The sequence below is a fragment of the Myotis daubentonii genome, chromosome 5 (genome assembly GCF_963259705.1).
Source record: "Myotis daubentonii chromosome 5, mMyoDau2.1, whole genome shotgun sequence".
In the NCBI taxonomy this organism is placed as follows: domain Eukaryota; kingdom Metazoa; phylum Chordata; class Mammalia; order Chiroptera; family Vespertilionidae; genus Myotis; species Myotis daubentonii.
Genome location: NC_081844.1, coordinates 14,750,580 through 14,767,271, shown reverse-complemented (window position 1 = coordinate 14,767,271; position 16,692 = coordinate 14,750,580). Strand labels below are relative to the sequence as shown.

Here is a 16,692-nt window from a genome sequence, read left to right as displayed (position 1 = left end):
GTATAGGGAAAAAGTAGTGAACTCATGGGTATTATAATAACTACATTACCAAATAACTGAAGATACAAGAAACAAGAAAACATGAAGTAGCTTACTTTGCAGATGGTCATATTCCTTCTGGGTTCAGCTCTAGTCTGATGCCTTACACAGACTTAGCAAATATCTAAACATGTTTGTTGATGACTCTTTTGTTTCTCAGGTTACAAGGAGAAAGTAACAGCAAGTGTACAGATTTATCAGGGCTAGTGATGGAAAGAAATATAGTTAACATGGTCTTGTTACAAGCTGGAAGACTTAAGGATACTGAAATGGCACCTGGAGTTAGATTCTCTATTCACCATGGCAACATACCCTCCATCCCCCAGCATCCTACTGGAGGAAAAGTTATGGAGTAGTTGTTGATGGTGGAAAGGTTTCCTTCCTTCCTTCCTTCCTTCCTTCCTTCCTTCCTTCCTTCCTTCCTTCCTTCCTTCCTTCCTTCCTTCCTCCCTTCCTTCCTTCCTCCCTTCCTTCCTTCCTTCTTTCCCTTCATTCACAAATGCTTAGTACATGACAGCTTTGTGCTAAGGACTGGGCATACAGGAATGACTAAGTCCTCTCTCCTTGCAAGCAGTCTGCAGTGCAATTTGCTATAAGCTAGCCCATGTTGGATAGGCTTCCCAGGTGATACAGGCTTTGGTGAAAGAAAAGGGGTTGGGCAGAAGAATATTCTGAATGATAAGTGTGAAGATAACATATGAAGGTAATGAGGCAGAAATAGTCATGGTGTCTTTGTGGGGAAAATGAGAAGTTAACATTAACAGAATCAACGGTGCATGCTGGATAGATGCACCGTTTCAGGGGCTTACATTTGAAGTCGGGATGTTTGATATTTTCTTCTAGGCCAGTGGTTCTTAACCTTCCTAATGCCGCGACCCTTTAATACAGTTCCTCATGTTGTGGTGACCCCCAACCATAAAATTATTTTCGTTGCTACTTCATAACTGTAATGTTGCTACTGTAAACAATATGTAATTATATATGCGTTTTCCGATGGTCTTAGGCGACCCCTGTGAAAGGATCGTTCGGCCCCCAAAGGGGTCGTGACCCACAGGTTCTGCCTAGAATCTAGGCAGTGGGGAGCTACAAGAGCAAGGAAGTGAAATGATCCTGGTTGCACTTTAGCAACACTCTTGTAGTGGCACTGTGAAGGTCTCTAGGATTGAGAAACTGGTCTAGTCATGTTGAAACAGCTGGAACCTTGCTACCCAAAGCATCCTTCATCAGCATCAGCATCACCTGGGAGCATGCTAGACGTGCAGACTCTTGGGCGTTGACCAGAGGTACTGAATCATTTCATTGAGATTCCCAGGTGATTTGCATGCTGGGTAAATCTGAGTAGCACTGATTCAGGAGCTATGCTGAAAGCTCTTAGAGCATTTTTGTGGGCTCCAAGGGAAGGGTGATCAATCTTTCTTTATTCTCTTATATCACAGATTCACAGACCATTCCATAATGTTTTTTGAAAAGCTCATAGAAATTTTTGAAGGTTGATATATATTTTAAAAAAAATTTTAAAGTGTATTTCAATAATTTGAGAAATTCTTTACCTTTATGACTTTTCAAAACAGTTTAGACCAGTGGTTCTCAACCTTGGCTGCACATTAGAATCACCTGGGAATCTTTTTAAAATCCTGATTTCTGGGCCTCATCCTCCAGAAATTCTGTTTCTTTGTTATGGGGTGGGGCCACAACATTAGTAACAAAGAAACAATTTCCGGAGGATGAGGCCCAGAAATCAGGATTTTAAAAAGATTCCCAGGTGATTCTAATGTGCAGCCACGGTTGAGAACCACTGGTTTAGACTGTTAATGTGTGAATGGGTTCCAGGAGGTGCACACAGAGACTCTCCTATCTGTGCTATTTTTAGTTCTTAAGCTTGGTGATGGGATGCAGGTGTTCATATATTATAATTTTTCATTTTTGGTAAATTGCAATATTTTATCATTCCAATTCATAAAATCTTGATTAAGAAGTAATGTTTAGTGATTTACAAAAGGAAAAAGAGCCAAAACCTTCATCCAAAATCGTACTTCAAGACCCATGTCAGGGATGGGAGTAGAATCTAAATGATGCTGATAGTATTTATGTAAATGGGAATAGTTACATTCATTGAGTGCTCAATAAATACTAAGTGGGGGCACTTGCTATGTGCTAGAAACTTTTACATGCTTTATATAGAACTCAATGCTCACACCCATCTAGTAGATAGGACCTATTACTTATCTCTGTTTCATGGACATATTTGCATATGTAAAATAAAACACTAATGTATGAAGATATCAGACACTTGGCTCAAGGCCACAGAGATAGTTAAGGAATGAGAATTTGAATTCAGTTCATGGACATCCCAGGTCTACATGCTTAAACACCACTCTATAGTGTAATATATAACCTCTCTGCATAAATAGATATTATTGCAGAATGTTGAGGATGAAAGGTCTTAATGAAATAGATGCACTCATTCCCTTGGCCTGGTCAGAGAAAAGCAAGTGCAATACATTTTTAGCCTCTGAGTGATATCTCTTGTAGTATTTGTTAACTGTCCTGTGCATACCTGAACATGGGGAAATGCAATTTGGAGCTAGGAATGAATGATATTGAGAAAAATGTCCCCATTTGAATATTAAATATGGGGGAAATCCACCCAATTATGATCCACTAATTAATCCACTCATTAGAAAAACACACCCTGGTTGAAAAAACCTCACCAGAGAAGGCTCCCATTTTTTGTGTAACCATTTGTAACCATCCTTCAGACCCAGCTAGCTGTCATTCTGGTGTGAACACTTTCCCCGTTCCTCTCCTTTTGCTCTCATCTCTCTACTTGTGATGATAAGAGCCAACTAACACGTATTGAGCATTATAGCTTATTGGACATGTTGGAAGCACTTCACTTATTTTATCTCCTTCTGATACCTTTTGAATGGTTATCACTCTCCTCATTTTACAGAGGAAGAAACTGATGTATTTCAAGATTAAATAACTCATCTGACATCATGCAGTTCATAAGCGGCAGAGCCAGAATTCAAATCCCAGAAGTCTGACCCTGGAGCTGGCTGCTTGTCATCACTGAGCTATCTGCCTCCCTGGTCACACTGGTTCAATGGTCCCCTCTTTCAACTCTTTCTGAATCATTCCTTTAAAGTCTTGAGAGTATCCTGCAGTCTGGGCGCTGTTTCAGTGCTGGGAACACATTGGTGAGCAGGCAAAGGTGCTTCCAGTCTAGGTGGAGGGTGGAGGCCAAGGCTCTCTAGAAAGCGAGGACAGCCTCAATAAAGGCCTGGAAGGAGAGGGAGGGAATCTTTTCTAGAACTGCACGCCTAGCATATAGAGTTCATTAAATGGGAGGAAAGGTGAGCCTTGAGGCTGGTGCACTGAGCAGTGTCCAGACCATAAGCTTCTTCTGAGCTTGTAAAGAATTTGGGTTGCAATTTTACTGTGAGGGTAATAGGAGCCACTAAATGATTTTAAGGGAATTCGGAAGATGTTGATTTTAAACTATGTTCATTTGCATATTGATATTTTAGTGTCAATTGGTGAATTTTAAGAAACCAATCAGCCATTAACTTTGTGTTCAGAAAGTCTCATTCAAGAAGTTTTTAAAGAATAACAATGAAAGACATTGGGGGAAAAAAAACAATGAAACGTAACACTTTATTATTATTTTTATCTTTGAAGGAATTCACCAAAGGTTTCATATTATGCTATGGCATCTTTAATTATAAAAATAAGCAAATAAAATAACTTGCATCTGTCATTACCATGATATGTTTCATAACCTTTATATGCACATGGAGCTTAAAAATGTAATTTAACAATAAATAATGACATATACCAGATATGCTCACTGTTTATTCCAGTACTCAGCTGAAAACCTAAATATCATTTAAATTATAAATACATAATGCAAATATAATGGCACAAAAATGTCTAAAGTGCAACCAAATCACAATAGAAGAATCATGCAAACTGGTCTAGGTCAGCCCGAATCACTCTGCAGGAAACACAGGATGAAGCTTGGGATGTTTCAAGGAAAGTTAGGGCGACTGGGATGGGGAAAGAGAAGCAAAAAACTAGCAACATTGTGAGAACTGCTTCTTTCTGGATGTGTAGATATATGTATTATAAATACATACATAAATATCACTGTGGGGAGAAAAGGGGGTGGGTACCACGGTGTGAAGAGGTCACAGCAAACAAAGAGAATGTACTGGACTGAAGAGAGAATTTTGCTAGGAATACTCATATACTACTTGTCGCATTGGGGTCCTGGTTTTGTGGGTTTGCGAAATGGACACAACACACACACTTTAAGAGCTTTTCTGTTTTGGAGAAGTCAGTGTTACCTGGGGTTAGGGGGCACGGGAGGGTGGGAGGGGGAGAGTCGACTTAGAGTACGGTCTACCTGATTTCCAAGAGGCTAAGGCAGTGTCCATATGTTTGGGGACCTGGGGATAGGGCAGTTCTGAGTATAAAAATGCTCTTAACAATCTGATGTCAGCACGCTTAGAGGCTGTGTGGGGACAAAGGCAGCAATGCTTGTGCTGCTGCTGCTGGGTCTGCTGCAATCGTTCTTGGTCCTTGAGCAGCACGTTACTGGTTTTAAAGGCTTTATGGTAAAGTTGTATTGCTTTTCATTTTTCTGGAGATGTTCCCTCCCTCCTCCCACCAGGATCCTTATCACTTGATTTGGTCAAATCTTGAGTTTAGCCTAGTGAGAGTCAAGCACCAATAGTTTCTACCTAAGCGAGTTTGGAGTGGCCCTTACAGTCCTACCCGTCCACCCTCCTCCTCTCTCAACATTGACCTTTGGTGGGCAGTGACGTTCATGAGGGACTGTTGGGTTCAAGGACAGTGACCCTGAGAAACTACTGTTGTTCATAGATAGGTTAATCATTTGGCTTTGGTGGCCGCCATCTTGTAAACATCACGGCAGAAACGATCCAACCACCAGCTCTTTTTTTCCCTCCCTCTCTCTCTTTCGCTCTCTCTCTTTCTCTTATTTATTTATTTATTTATTTATTTATTTATTTATTTATTTATTTATTGGCAATCCTACAGAGATGGCCCAGCTGCCAGGACTACTTTGGCAGGCAGCGTGCTACAGGACAAAAATGTAAGAGGAGTCTATTAAGGCTGGACAGGACAGCCCAGGGTTATTTATACCCCCTCAGCCCCAAGTCCCCCAAACTGAATACCCAAAGGCTCATTGACTCGTTCCTGATCGATTTCATGGAAAGTCTCCCACCTCAGCAACAGTTTGCCTGAGTACTAGGCACTGATGAAAGGTGGTGAGGAAAGAACTGCCACGTCCCAAGGTATAGTAGGCCTTCTCACACTCTTAGTGGTCCAAGCCAAAGGGATGCACTTTTTGGTTCCTGTCATTCCCAGTTGGATGTGACAGAGCTGTTTCAGGATAGGTCTAAGTCAAGAGTAGCCTCTGAGTTGAGGTGGGCTGGGAGATTAACATCTTACCTGGGGTCCTTCAGATAAACCTGTTGGTTTTTCCTATCTCATACAGGCCCATCTTAAGTTTTGATGTTGACAAAAACTACTTCTACCCCCTTAGTTATAAAAAAGGCCACAAGGAGCATTTATGTGGATATCTGGAAGTGAGATAGTTATTCCATTCCCAGGAAAAGAAAAATAAAGCTAAGTTACAAAACTAAATCTATATGCAATAAAGTTATTATATACTGCTTTGTTTAAGCAGAGTCCTCTGGAAATTTATGTACAGTACATTAGTTTTCAGCTATTTATATTCCACAGTTAGACCTTAAGATTCTCTGGTTTTAAGACAATTGTTAAAGATACTTTAAAGCTCTGAGCAGTTACAGTACATAAAGATGTTAGCTTTTTGTTTTTCATTAGATGCAAGAAGAGGCAGGCTCAAAGCCTGGTTGGAGAGCCAGGCTTGAGCAATTTGGTAAATGTATTGGAAAGGAACTTAGACATTGGAGGATCAAGACCATAAGACACTAGCTCATGAGAGATCAAGAATTCAAACATGACATTCATATTCGTCCATGGCCAGCACAGATTCATAACACGAATTCCATTTAACATCTTTATGAGCATTTAAGACATGCATTTAAATTAAGTTGCTTCTTATCAGCTAACTCTACTGGGGCAACCATTCTAAAGGGCTCCACATCTTCAAATTACAAGGGCAGGGGAATTACATGAACGTTTTGTGTTTGAGAGTAGTTTTGAGGGGAGCTGGGAAAAGACATGGTAGAGGAAAGTGATAAAAGAGGGTTTTTTTTCTCCTGAGGAGAGGCAGAAAGATCACACATATTCTGCTGGTGGGAATGCTGCCATCGAGGAATGTTGGGATATTGGTTACAGAAGCCTAGTTTCATGCAATTTTTCTTTAAGGGGGCTAGAAAATAGGAACTACTTAAAAAAATCAAACCAGGCACAGTACACTCAAAGTTGGTGTGTGAACACCCTTAAATGACACTAGTTTGGTGAGGTTGTGAACACCACTCCCTGGTCATGCACTCTCTGGCGAGGTGCGTTTGATGTGGGAGGGAGAGGTCACCTCACCTCGGAGGTTCCTGAGGAGGACTTTCAGCTTCTGTGGCTCATTGGTGCGCCTCCTGTTGAAGTCAGCTCGTGGGTGTGTTTGGGCACAGTGATCCGTCTGCAGGATGTGAAAGAGGCTGGCCATGTTGGGCCCAATTTTCTCCATCAGGCTGTCTCTGATTGTGCTAACAGTGTCTCCATCACATTCCAGTAGGCTTCGGACAAGTCTGTTATAGTATCTGCATTGGGAAAGAGAATGCAGGAAATGGTCATTCAGTGAGAACAAGGCAAACTGGCTTTCATCGGGGTTCCAGCCAACACCCATCCCAAATGGCCAGGCCATGTGAACCCAAATAGTTTACCAGCTGATCGTCACCTTGGCCTCTAATCTTTGTGCAGTGTCTTATTAGTTTGAGTGCTTCCTGGATTTACAACACAATGCAAGACAGGTCTATCTTCAAGTTTAGAGCTCAGGGAGTTTACTTTGGATAGTAGGCTGACGACAATGTGTAAAAGTTTGAGAAATAATTATAGAGCTAGATGGGGTTGTCAAGATCATTTAGTGACTATTTAATCATCTCATTTTACAGAGAAGAAACTAAGGTGGGACAGCTGAAGTGACTTGTCCAAAGTCACACACTGGGTTTATGGTAGAAGCAGGACTTCAACAAATATCAGGAGGTAAGCCAACACTCGACACATATTAATAGTCATTGCGCATCCTTCACCTTTTTCACCCAGCCCCACAACACCCCTCCATCTGACAGCTTTCAGTCTGTTCTCTATCTGTGAGTCTGTTTCTACTTTGCTTGTTAGTTTATTTTGTTCTTTAGATTCCACATATGAGTGAAATCATATGATACTTGTCTTTCTCTGACTGGCTCATTTTGCTTAGCATAATACGTACTCTTCAGGTCCATCAAAGCTGTCATGAAGGTGAAGGGATTAAGGAGAAAACCAAAAAAACTCATATACACAGACAGCAGCATGGTAATTACCACAGGGGATGGGGTGTGTGGGAAGGTAGAAGAGTATGGGAGGGAAAAAAGGTGATGGAAGGAGACTTGACTTGGGGTGGTAAACACACAATACAAGGTACAGATGAATTGTTATAGAATTGTACACCTGAAAACTCTATAATTTTATCATCTAATGTCACCCCAATAAATTCAATAAAAATAAAACTAAAAAGGAAATAAAAAAATAGACTGCACATAAATTTGCAGTTATTTTGATGCCTCTTTGCTATTTTCCTTTTTCTTGGTGGTGTATGGGCATATGAATACATATTCAGACTAAACTATCTTATTTTATTTTATTTTATTTTATTTTATTTTATTTTATTTTATTTATTGCTTAAAGTATTACAAAGAGTATTGCATATGTTTCCTTTTTTCCCCCCCGCCCTTGACAATACCCTGGCCTCCCCTACCCCGCAATGTCTTATGTCCATTGGTTATGCTTATAGGCATGCATACAAGTCCTTTGGTTGATCTCTTACCCACCCCCCTCCTGCCCCCCCACCCTCCCCGGCCTTCCTGCTGTATAAACTTCTATCTTTAAAGGAACCTCCTGTCTTCAGTGTCCTTGTTCTCCAAAGGTATACTGTAGTGAGAGGGCCAAATTCCAGGCAAGGAGACTATTTACATGGAAAGATTAGTGGTCTTCAGTGGTTCATGCTTCACTAATCCCAGGAAACCTTCTCTCACTGGTCTAGCCTTAGCTGGCCTCTTCCTTTTTTTGACATTTTATAGATATTTGGTTAGCATCACACAGGTCAGCATATGGTAGTTTTGTTTTCCTGGGTAGACTCTAACCTTATTGAAGGCAGGGGTTTTGTTCTTTTCTTTATACTCCTCATGTGCCAGTATCCTAAGGCAATATTGCCCATTCACTGTTGATTTGTTGGTTTAATTTTGTGGCCACAGAGGAAACAGAGGTTTAAAAATATAATTCTCTCCCATAAGTCATGATTCCCACAAGAAAAATTATCTGTAGGTCTGGAAAGTTTTACCCAGGCTTGTGCTTGGTATAGATTAACTTCATCTTTGGTGCAAGTCCTTTAAGCATCCCAAACACTGCAGCTAAATATTATGGCTCAGAAAGGATTAAACTCTCTGATATTTACAACATATAAATTATTTACCCTGTTCTTTGGGAAGACAGTTCAGTTATTTTCAAATTTGAGTTGGGATACGTTTGCTCCATGTTGAGGTGGTGACAGTTGTCAAAACCCATTAGCTCTGTGTTTACTAATAAGAGACTGTCCTGATGGCCGTGATCTGAAGTATTGATGTGGGGAGACCCTTTCCTCAGAGGAACCTGAGCATCACTGGGGCCACAAGATCATCCGTGAAAAGAAACCTGTTTATTTTTAACTCACCTCACAGAGCACAGGATCAAACATCTTTCCAGAATAACTTAACCCCCAGAGAGGTCCTTTCAAGGATGTACAGTAAATAGGGTGGAATGTGGGTAATGAAGCAAAGCGGTCACCCTTCTGTGAGTGAGCAGAATGAATTTGGGGACCAAAAGAGAAGTGTCCTGTCTGGGTTTCAGACACAGTCCTGGCCCCACCCCACACAGGAGGCTGGATTAGATCCAGCTGTTGTTAAAATTGGGATTCTCTGGCACAGAAACACATTTTCTACCCTTTGGAATGATAAAGCGCATGAGTCAAAGCAGAGCTCACTTGGATGGGGAAGTGGGGAGAAAAATGGTTTTGGAAAAACTGAGAATAATCTACTTTGTAGCAATAGCTTCAGAAGTCCACATAACCACGTAGGTCCCTAGCCATCTCTTTACTTGTGGGTTCTGCTAGCTCATGGGTCCCCTGGATCTCTGTGTCGAGTTCACAGGGTGATTAGATTATAGAGAATGAGGTTTCTGATTCTTACTCCCCTGTCCCCCAAATAAGGACTTGATAACTTAGAAGTTCCCCTTTCACTTCTAGAAAGAACGATTCACACCAAATGACCTCCCAAATGAGCTGTAGAAGATGGTCTTTGCTTAGATCAACATTGAAAGTCTTGTTTGGCTGAAAAATTCTAACACCAGTTAGAAAACACAGCTTCTGTAGCTGGCCTTGCCTATTGGAGGCCCTGGCCCCACTTTGTCAAACCCACTCTCCTTCTCCTGCTCTTGCCTTTACTGTTGCTTCCTCTGCTAGCACAGATGTCTCATCTGCGCTTGGTATTTCTTGATGATGGCCCTTGCCAGCCTGGTTGCTTTTAGTGACTCCCTCCAAATCTACCCTTAGCTTCTCTCTTGGACCTTTTTAGCTCAACAAGGGCAGGCTAAGAGGGCTCCTTGGAACATGATGCTCATGGCTTCAATAGCAGCTTCTCCAAGTGTGGAAAATCTGTCAGGCTCTCCATTTGCCAGAGTGAGCGGCAGGTGAATCCTGGCCATCTCCATTTGGGGCTGGAATATAGCATTGAACTCTGGGACTATGTGAGTTAATGAGATAGAACTTTCCAATCTATAGCCACTAAGTGAGATTATTGAAGAGATTGTGTCTCCAGGAAAAGTTGCCTTAGTAACTGTCACATATTTACTGAGCACCACCTTGTATCAAGTAAGATGTGTCTTCTCTTTGAGGAGAGAATGCACACAAATCTAATTGTTGATCACCCTGAGGCACATTTATTCAATTCTGCTTGGTAGTCTATTTCTGGATGGTGGATGTATTCTGCAGGCCTTACTGGCTGCCATTTTTGAAGCAGAAATCAAATAGCTTGGCTCAAGGCCATGTGAGTTCTAGGCCCAACTTTGTCATTTACCAGCTGTGTGACCTTCAGCAGGTCACTCCCCTCTCTGGGCCTCTGTGCTTTAATCAGTAAAACGAGGCAGTAAGTCTAGATAATTTCTATGGTCATTGTCAGCTGTGACATGCAATATTTCTAGTGATTTGATATGTATTTCCTTCTCAATTTAATAGAAACAGTACAGTTCTGTCTAAGTCCCATCCTTTGCAGGAAGAGTTAGAATGAATCAAGATTTTTTTCTTCACCTTTATGGTGTGGCGGGGATCTACAACAAAGACTTGATGGGCTAAATGTTTGGATCATGCAGCCTAGAATGACTTTTTAAAGCAAGTTTCTTCCTTCCTACTTTAAAAATTCCATCACTAACTTTTTTTTCCTTCGTAAAGAATAAGATCAGATATTCTCCATAGCTACTGTTTCAGCCACGCTTACCCAAATACACACATACTGCCTAGGAACGCTCTGTGTGAGGGTTTATAAATAGTCCTTTGTTTCCCTTGATCAATATTATTCTTCTGTTTCCTGTTCCCTATGCATGCCCTAGAGAGCTGGAAGTGTCGCCCGTTTTCCCACTCTGGATGTGGACTGGTCTAGTTCCTTCCCCAGCCTCACACTGCCCAACCTGCCAATCAGTTTTGCTTGCTTCTCTCATGATTGCAAATTGAGCCAGGGGGGCACTCCAGCTATCCTTTCTCTTCGAGTGCATTTCTCTCATGGAAAACTTCCTTGTTCTGGCTCCTGGTCTGGTCACAGGCTTTTGGATTCTCCCAGGCCCAAATCTCAGGCTAGATAAGTCACAGGAAGGTGGAATGAACCTGTAACTACTTCCTTTCACAATTCTGTGCCAGTTGGCATAAGTTAGCGTGTAGCTATGGTGGGACAGAGGCTGGGAAAGCAGGATGTTTCAGGAGAGTGAGGAGCTTAAATAGAGCAAATCAAGCCCAGAATGGAACCGGAAATCTCTACAGTTCTCAGCAGGAATAATGTTAGCCAGTTGAAGTGAAATAATTGGAGAAAGGTAAGAGTTGCATGGAAGGTTCTGATCTTTCAGAGGTGGCCATCCCTCACCCCCCCGTTCCTAATACCTGCGATTCCCCTAAGATTAAAGAAAGAGATGTGACCATTTTCTAAGGGTGGTGAGATGAGGCACTAAATGAAACTAATAATGGCCCGATTAAAACGATTACTGGTCTCTTCTGAGATAGTCAGGATCACCCGTCTAGAATCTGTGCCTCCTTTCCATAGACCTCTCCCTTCATCATGGAGGGCAATGCTCACTTAAAATAGATTAGCATTGCCTCAAATTGGTTACATGCCACATTATAGATCATGAATTGTCATCAGGTCCTTAAAGATCAACATATATAATAATGGCTTTGCTAACATACTCCTACCCCTCAGCTACTACACAAACAGCATCCTTTATCCCTAGCCCCAGGTCAGACTAAGCACTCTTTATTTCTCTTCCCTCTGGTGAAGGGTGTCTCCAGCAATTAGCCAGGTTCTTCCCTGCCCCCCCCCACCCCCCCAGATGTAATAAGAATCTTCCTATGAGAATTTTAAGACCGAAGTCAATATAAAGAGACAGGCCATTTGAGATCAATGCTGGATATGCTTTTCCTGTCTTGAGGAAATCAGTGAGGACCCATGGCACAGTGGCTTTCAAGGACCAAACAAAGGATGTTTATTAATCGACACCAGGTTCTGAAGAGCACTGACCTGCAGTTAAGAGTGAATCGGAAATTTTACAAAGTTTTAATGTCAGGGGGCTTAACCTTTCCCGATGAAGGAGCTCCTTTCCTCACCTCCCAGTTGCCCTTACGAACGTGCCTGAATCTCTGGGAAACCCCAGAGGAGTAGGCTGTTGCCACTGTCTGAGGAAGGGTGGCAGCCCCTGGCTGGGAAACTAATCAGGTTAAGTCCGCATTAGCTCCCAGATAGTCAGAGTGACATGCATAGGACTGATCTTTGTGAATATGTAAGGATTTGTTTGGAGAGACAAAGAATCATAGCACTTCAGGATTGGGAGTTAAGTTTTAGTCCAACGCGGCATCGCAGTAGACTGAACTTGACCATCCCTCCATGCCAGCCCTGCCAGTGTCTCTCTTAACTTGATCACGCCTGAGGAAGCCCAGGTCTTGCTGGGAACGTTCTAGGCCATGAAGTGAGGATGTCAATCCCCCTCATGTGTTAGGTGTTCGGTACTAGTTGGTGAAGACTGAGCCAGGGGCACAGAAAAGCATGCTGCTTAGGCATTACCAGCTCAGTGGCTTTGGGCCACATAAGGTGAGAATGTAATCTGGGGAGTCACCGGGACATCATTCCAGGAAATCTAGGACTAGAGGAACGGGATAACAGTGGCCTGGAAGGGAACGTGGGAATCATCTAGATTAGCCACTTCACTTTTCACAAAGGAAATGTCAGTCCCGGTGAAGTGAGATGGCTTGCTCTCGGCTACCTAGTGAAATATCTGATTGGGCGTGGGGCTCACTCAGAATGCATGCAGGCTTAAAGGACTGCATTATGACATTTGACCAGAGTTTTTATAACGGCTAATTGTGCTGTGCATAGTCATTCAGCCAAATTTGATGTCTCAAAAGCTGGTTTTCATAAACTTCATCATTCCCTTCAGGCTTATGGCAAGAAACTGACCATGAAAATATACCTAGGGTTGCTGAAAATGAAGCCTTCCATTAGCTACATGGAAAGACTTTTCCTATAACAGTAAAGAAAAAAAAAAAATCCAGCCTGCTTAAGCTGTCACAACCAATCGCAAACACATTTTTCCTGCAAAAGCTGGGAAGACTGCAAGCTAAAATAAGAGCATGACTGTGGCAATTTAAACCCCCTTCTGTGTCTGGCTCTGCCAGCCAACCACTCCCTCTTCCACCCTAATTGCAAAAAAAGTAGACTCGTTTTGTACCTGTTGGAGAAGTGGTTGGGGAGCTGCACGACTTCTGTGATGGCTTCGGGGTTCCGCTTGGCGATGCTGCACACGTTCAGCTTGCTGTAGCACTCCTCCTGCACCTCAGCAATCATCCTCTGGAAAGTGGAGCACCTCCGAATGGCGAGGAAGACCTTGGCGGTGACCCCGTTGGCGATGCACTTCAAGCTCTCCTTGACAAATGCTTTTCCCTGCCAGGGAAAGGGGTCGGAGGAAAACCTTTAGCTCGAGCTGACAAGAGAGGACGGGGCCTACAATGTGTGGAACTTAGGGGGCACCTGGCACTGTCCTGTGCCATCTGCATGTCCTTGCAATGAGAAAACTGTGTGCGTGGCCAGGATAAAAAATGTCCCTACTCTCTGAGACTACCTTGAAAACGGAGCTCCATGGAAATAAAATGAGACAAGAGGGGAAAAAAAGAGAGGAACTATAAACTACCACCCTGCAGCTTAAAAATAGCCACAACATGGCTTTGGATACTTGGGATTGATACTTTGATAACTCAAACTACAAACTAGTAGTTAGTATGCTAGACCATACAGTGAGAAGAACTTATTTGTTAGAAGAATATTTTTATTTCCTCTTGATAAAGCACCCCGCCTTATAAGACAGCCTCTGTCAGCATGTTACAATCGTGCCTTAAGAGTGGGTGGGGAATGTCTTCTATAGAACCTATATCCAGGCCAAAAATGTGTGTGTGTGTGTGTGTGTGTGTGTGTGTGTGTGTGTGTGTACTAACACATCGACGATGAGCATTTAGAGTGGGGAGTCTAGGAAGGAGAGCTGGTTCCCTACAAGACTGGTTCCTAAGCACAATAGTCTAACACACTGTTAAAGACAAGCAGCCAGGGGGAGTAAGGGGTCAAGGTCTTATTACCTGAGTGTCAAATTTAGCAGCGCTGTACAAGAAGGATTTACAGATGTCATACATCCCATCTGTGTCACAGGTGGAGTTTTCCAGGCATGCAAAAGCCCCACAGCCAACCTGCAGAGCACTGTTGAGGCAGCGAACCACTTCAGCTGAAAAAGACAAGCCCGTCCAATCTGAGTCAGACGAGAGGGCGGTTCCAATGGGTCAAGTTGGTGTGGTGGAAACATTCAAGGACATGGGGTCGGAAGAACTTACAGTAGGTGTCTGTGATGGGCCAGTAGATAGACTCACTGAGAGGGGTGGGTGGTGAGAAAGGGAGGGGCCAGGTGGATCCCTTCGGCTTATAAGAGCCAGGGCACTTGAAGGAGAGGGGATGTGTTTTCCCTCTGGGCCACATGCTCCAGCCTCACCATTGCCACAGTTTGGGGGGCTGGAGAGGAAGGTTGGAGTCCGTGGGATGCATGATGCTTGAAACAGCTCTGCAGAGCCAACGGGCATCACTTAGAGCCTGCAAGTAGGAGAGGCAAAGCCGTGGCTGGTGGTCAGGGTTAGGAGGTGCAAGGGCCAGGGAGTCCATTTGGCTCCCGAAGATGCACTCCAGAGTAATAAGGATGGAATTTTAGTCTAAATGGCGGAGAAGAATTTGCCAGGAGTCCCTTCCGAATTAGGGCTTTTAACTTACCTTCATACGGGCAGATGGGAATTTGAGCCGTCCATGTTTCACCCCCACCCCCACCACAGGACAGTGCTTAGAGGTATGCACAATGTCTCTCATATTAAAAGCCATTTTTTTTAAGAGAGAGAGAGAGAGAGGAGAGAGAGGTATGGAATAAAAAGGCCGAGGCACCCCTTGTGCAAGACTGGAAGAAAACCGCAAAGAACTTGCATGAGGCTTTCTACATTCTGGATAAGATCTCCCATAAAAGTAATTTCTCTCCTCCAGAAGGGGGTGTTCTGGCAGGCAGCTCTGCAAGAAATGATCTGCAGCCTTCATGCCATAGGATTCTCCTCCGAGATCAAAAGCACGGTTCGGTTAGGCGTCCCCTCCCCCTCCCACCACCCGCAGCCTCTGGGATGTTACAAGTCATTTCCCTAATTATATATTTTCACGGGTTCAAATTATAACTTTGCTTTGAGCAGTTTTAATATGCATTAGGGTTGCTATTGTTTTAGGCAAGCTCGAATTGTGAATCACGGCATCTCTATAGCAACTAAGTACAAAAGGAAGTGAGGCAAAGCCTGCTCGCGGCAGGGACCTGCTCTTGCGAGGGGAGCGTCGTCTGCAGCATTTGGACACCTGCGATCCCAGCTCTGCTGACAGTTGGGGGAGCGAGGCAGCGATGAATGGGGAGCCAGGCAGACGAGCAAAGTCAAAAGGCAGAGGTGCCGGTGCCGGCTTCCTAAGGACTCTCTTCCCTTGGAGGCCAAGCTAGTACAGGATGAACTGCTCCCGGAGTCAGGACTAGAGTGAGACCTTCCCTAGGAGATACAGCTGCTGTTTCACAAATACTCCTTTCCCAGGGGCTCGCTGGCCAAGGGCGGCATGGGCGCCTGAATGGAGCCCGAGAGCGAGCGAGCCGGGAGGAAGAGGAGGAGCAGTGTGGGGGGTGGGATGTGTAGGGTTGTCTCTGAATCTGCTCGGGATTTGTCAGACTTGAGGGCTATGGCTCCGTAAATCAATCTGCAGGGGGAGATTTCGGCGTGCTCTCCGAAGGGGTGGGGAAGTCAAGTTACAGGGTCTTAAAGGTGAAGAAAGAGGGGCATCAGCCCAATCATGTCTCACCTTAAGATCAGCGTTGGCTTCTGGAAGTATAGAGAGCGCTTTGAAGCATGCCAACATTCAAGCCTCTCCCCGCCCCCTCCCCGCCGAAGAGGGTACGTGCCAGATTTCAGGCAATCAGGCTAGGCTTATGCAATGAAATACCCTCAGCAGAGCGCCCAGCTTCTTCGTTAGTTGCGTGCAATTTATTAAACAAAGGAGCTCCACTTCCTAAGGCTATTGGATTACCCTGGCAGTTTAGGGCCATCAGGCATGAAGCACATTTATTATCAAGATCAGCCGGCACAGACACCGTTGCAAAAGCGAGAGGCAAATGAGGACAGCTCTTTGGGGGAGAAACCGGTCCTGGGTTTGCCGCTTACCTGAGTTCTGAGCTGCCACCCGGGGTTTCCTGGGGCTCACAGAATCATTCTGCTCCGCCTCATGGGTTGCAGAAGCACTGATCACCAGCACCAGAAGCACTGCTGAGTTTTGGAGCATTCTCTGAGAAGTTTCCGCTAAGTTTTTGGTTTTTTTTTTTCCTCCCCCCCTTTCCTCTTTCCCTCTCCCGGCTCGAGGGAAGATGTGGATCTGGATACACTGAAAGCCTAGGTGAGGATTCGATGAGGATATTTTTGTTGCTGCTGATGCTGCTCCCGCTGACGCTTCCGCTGCTGCTGCTGTTGCTGCTGCTGCTGCTGCTGCTGTGGCTGCAGTCGCTGCTGCTTGCACCTCTGGCTTTTGCAAACTGGGGGCCCAAGAGCTGCACCCAGGGGTTTTA

At 44.0% G+C, this 16,692-nt stretch overlaps 1 protein-coding gene across 1 annotated transcript; it reads right to left on the bottom strand.

Annotated features, from left to right (window-relative positions):
* Nucleotides 1–3,682: 3,682 nt before the first annotated feature.
* STC1 (stanniocalcin 1) lies at nucleotides 3,683–16,655 on the bottom strand. The gene is made up of 4 exons (XM_059695960.1): nucleotides 16,295–16,655; nucleotides 14,159–14,301; nucleotides 13,261–13,472; nucleotides 3,683–6,809 (listed from the first exon to the last, which is right to left on the bottom strand). The coding sequence occupies exons 1-4, from the start codon at nucleotides 16,410–16,412 to the stop codon at nucleotides 6,539–6,541; spliced, it is 744 nt and encodes a 247-aa protein (XP_059551943.1). The 5' UTR covers nucleotides 16,413–16,655; the 3' UTR covers nucleotides 3,683–6,538.
* Between the last annotated feature and the right edge of the window lie 37 nt (nucleotides 16,656–16,692).

Bases quoted from the DNA above. Each gene is read 5' to 3' on its own strand.
- STC1 (XM_059695960.1), bottom strand. From the start codon at position 16,412: ATGCTCCAAAACTCAGCAGTGCTTCTGGTGCTGGTGATCAGTGCTTCT. The intron at 13,473-14,158 runs GTAATAAGACCT...TTTCCCTGGCAG, and splicing joins CTGCTAAATTTGACACTCAG to GGAAAAGCATTTGTCAAGGA. The intron at 6,810-13,260 runs GTACAAAACGAG...TTCCCAATGCAG, and splicing joins CCCAACCACTTCTCCAACAG to ATACTATAACAGACTTGTCC.